The sequence below is a fragment of the Cariama cristata genome, unplaced genomic scaffold, assembly GCF_000690535.1.
Source record: "Cariama cristata isolate BGI_N322 unplaced genomic scaffold, ASM69053v1 scaffold19941, whole genome shotgun sequence".
NCBI classification, from domain to species: Eukaryota; Metazoa; Chordata; class Aves; order Cariamiformes; family Cariamidae; genus Cariama; species Cariama cristata.
In genome coordinates, this window is record NW_009600046.1 from 29,739 (window position 1) to 31,376 (window position 1,638).

A 1,638-nucleotide genomic window follows, 5' to 3' on the forward strand; every position below is an offset into this window, starting at 1 on the left:
GGAAAGAAATCCAGAAGGATTGACGAGACAAAGCATCCTGTCCTACTATGACTGCTCCCCAGCCATCATTCAAGGTGGTGGTAGACCACCCTACCATCCACAAATGATGAACCCTGTTTCAGTTCACTCTCAGGGATGTGACCTTAAAGGCAAGTCAAGAGTAAGGAATAGATTCAAGATGCCCTACCAAGGGTGGATACGAAGTCCTGAAAAGGGACAAACTTCCCATAGCTCAGACTTAAGGAGGGCTGAACACATGGCCAAACATGGATCACTCCACTGGGAGAGGTCCCACTGAGGTCAGCAAGAGCAGACAGCCTCTTGCAGCCCTGAAGTCACTTCCAGCGGCTCACGGCAGGTTTGCCACCCCCGGCAGCCCTCCAAGCAGTGTCCTGCAGGGCTTGTTTGGTTCAGGGGATAGGTTCGAAGGCTGAGCTTGCACCGTTTTAGATCAAGGCCCTGTGCCCACATAGTGGATGTCAGCATTTCCTATAAAACCACGTGAGCGAGTTCATTATCATTAAGATAAGGCCAAGTACAAGATGTGAACTTCGAAATCCCTGCTTGCAAATGAAATGTGCCAATAATAGATCTCTATAAAAAAAAAGTGTTTGCCAAGATTATTATTTAGTCCATAGTTCACAACATGAAAACAGCTGACAGCAACACTACAGCGTTTGACACAATACACTAAAGTCACTTTCAAAAATTATTAAAACAAATTAATCTGAGTCTTTCCTTCACTGCCATGGACAACTACCTTCATAACAGAGACAGTAGTATTATGCAGGTAATTCAAGAATATATTTTCCTAGAAAATAAGGAACATCCATAAAGTGCTGACACATCCACTTTATGGCACACACAGATACCCGAGTCATTAAAGTTAGAGGTAACGTCCCTTACACAACCCATGTGAGCAGATATACTGAAGGATACCAAGGCATTAGCGATAGACAATCTTCATAACAACGCCTTGATTATTTCCCCTTGTTGGCCTTTCCAGCACTCACGCATCATATTGCCGGTTTTTCATAACACGTGCCGGGAGCATCAGTGTGAGCAGCTCACTCCTGTCTGTTAGCTAAGCCTCGGGGAAAAAATGTCGAGGAACTTGTACCCGTTCGGTTTTTTTCCTTTACCACCTCTGCAAGAAACTCTACATGGAGGACATCGCAGAGGCATTTTTTTCCAGACAACATTGGCTGAGTTCAGTGTTTAAGACACACGCTTATTTCTCAACCATTTTGACTTTACCCTTCTGTTCTCCTTTTACAGCGACAGTCGGGAAACTCCTGATGCACTAAAGCCAACATTTCGACATGGGCACCTAAACTGCCTGAGGAACTCCACTGTTGGGCAGCTTCAGGGTTAGACTTACAAAAGCACAGAGCACTCAGCATTTTGCATCAATTTCAGTGATAAATCTGGGATTTGCTAGTGGTGCATCGGAACAGTCCTTCTTTTGGGCAACCCTCAGCACCTCTCATTCTGTCCCCACAAAGGATGCTCTGCAGAGCTGCTCATTGTTACCACAAAACACTGAAGAGCTTCACATTTTTCAAAATAAAGCTCTAAACAGTTATGCACTTTGTATTCCCTTAAGATATTAAATATTTTTAAGCAACATAAAGACAG

At 44.1% G+C, this 1,638-nt stretch overlaps 1 protein-coding gene across 1 annotated transcript in view; it reads right to left on the reverse strand.

Annotated features, from left to right (window-relative positions):
• Nucleotides 1–1,020, reverse strand: part of SLC15A1 (solute carrier family 15 (oligopeptide transporter), member 1) — a 24,956-nt gene extending 23,936 nt beyond the window's left edge. The window contains exons 1-2 of the mRNA XM_009709907.1: nt 1,014–1,020; nt 95–142 (exon numbers count right to left, since the gene is read on the reverse strand). Coding sequence (XP_009708209.1) covers nt 95–142; nt 1,014–1,020 — 55 coding nt within the window. The remainder of the gene's footprint in view (nt 1–94; nt 143–1,013) is intronic.
• Between the last annotated feature and the right edge of the window lie 618 nt (nt 1,021–1,638).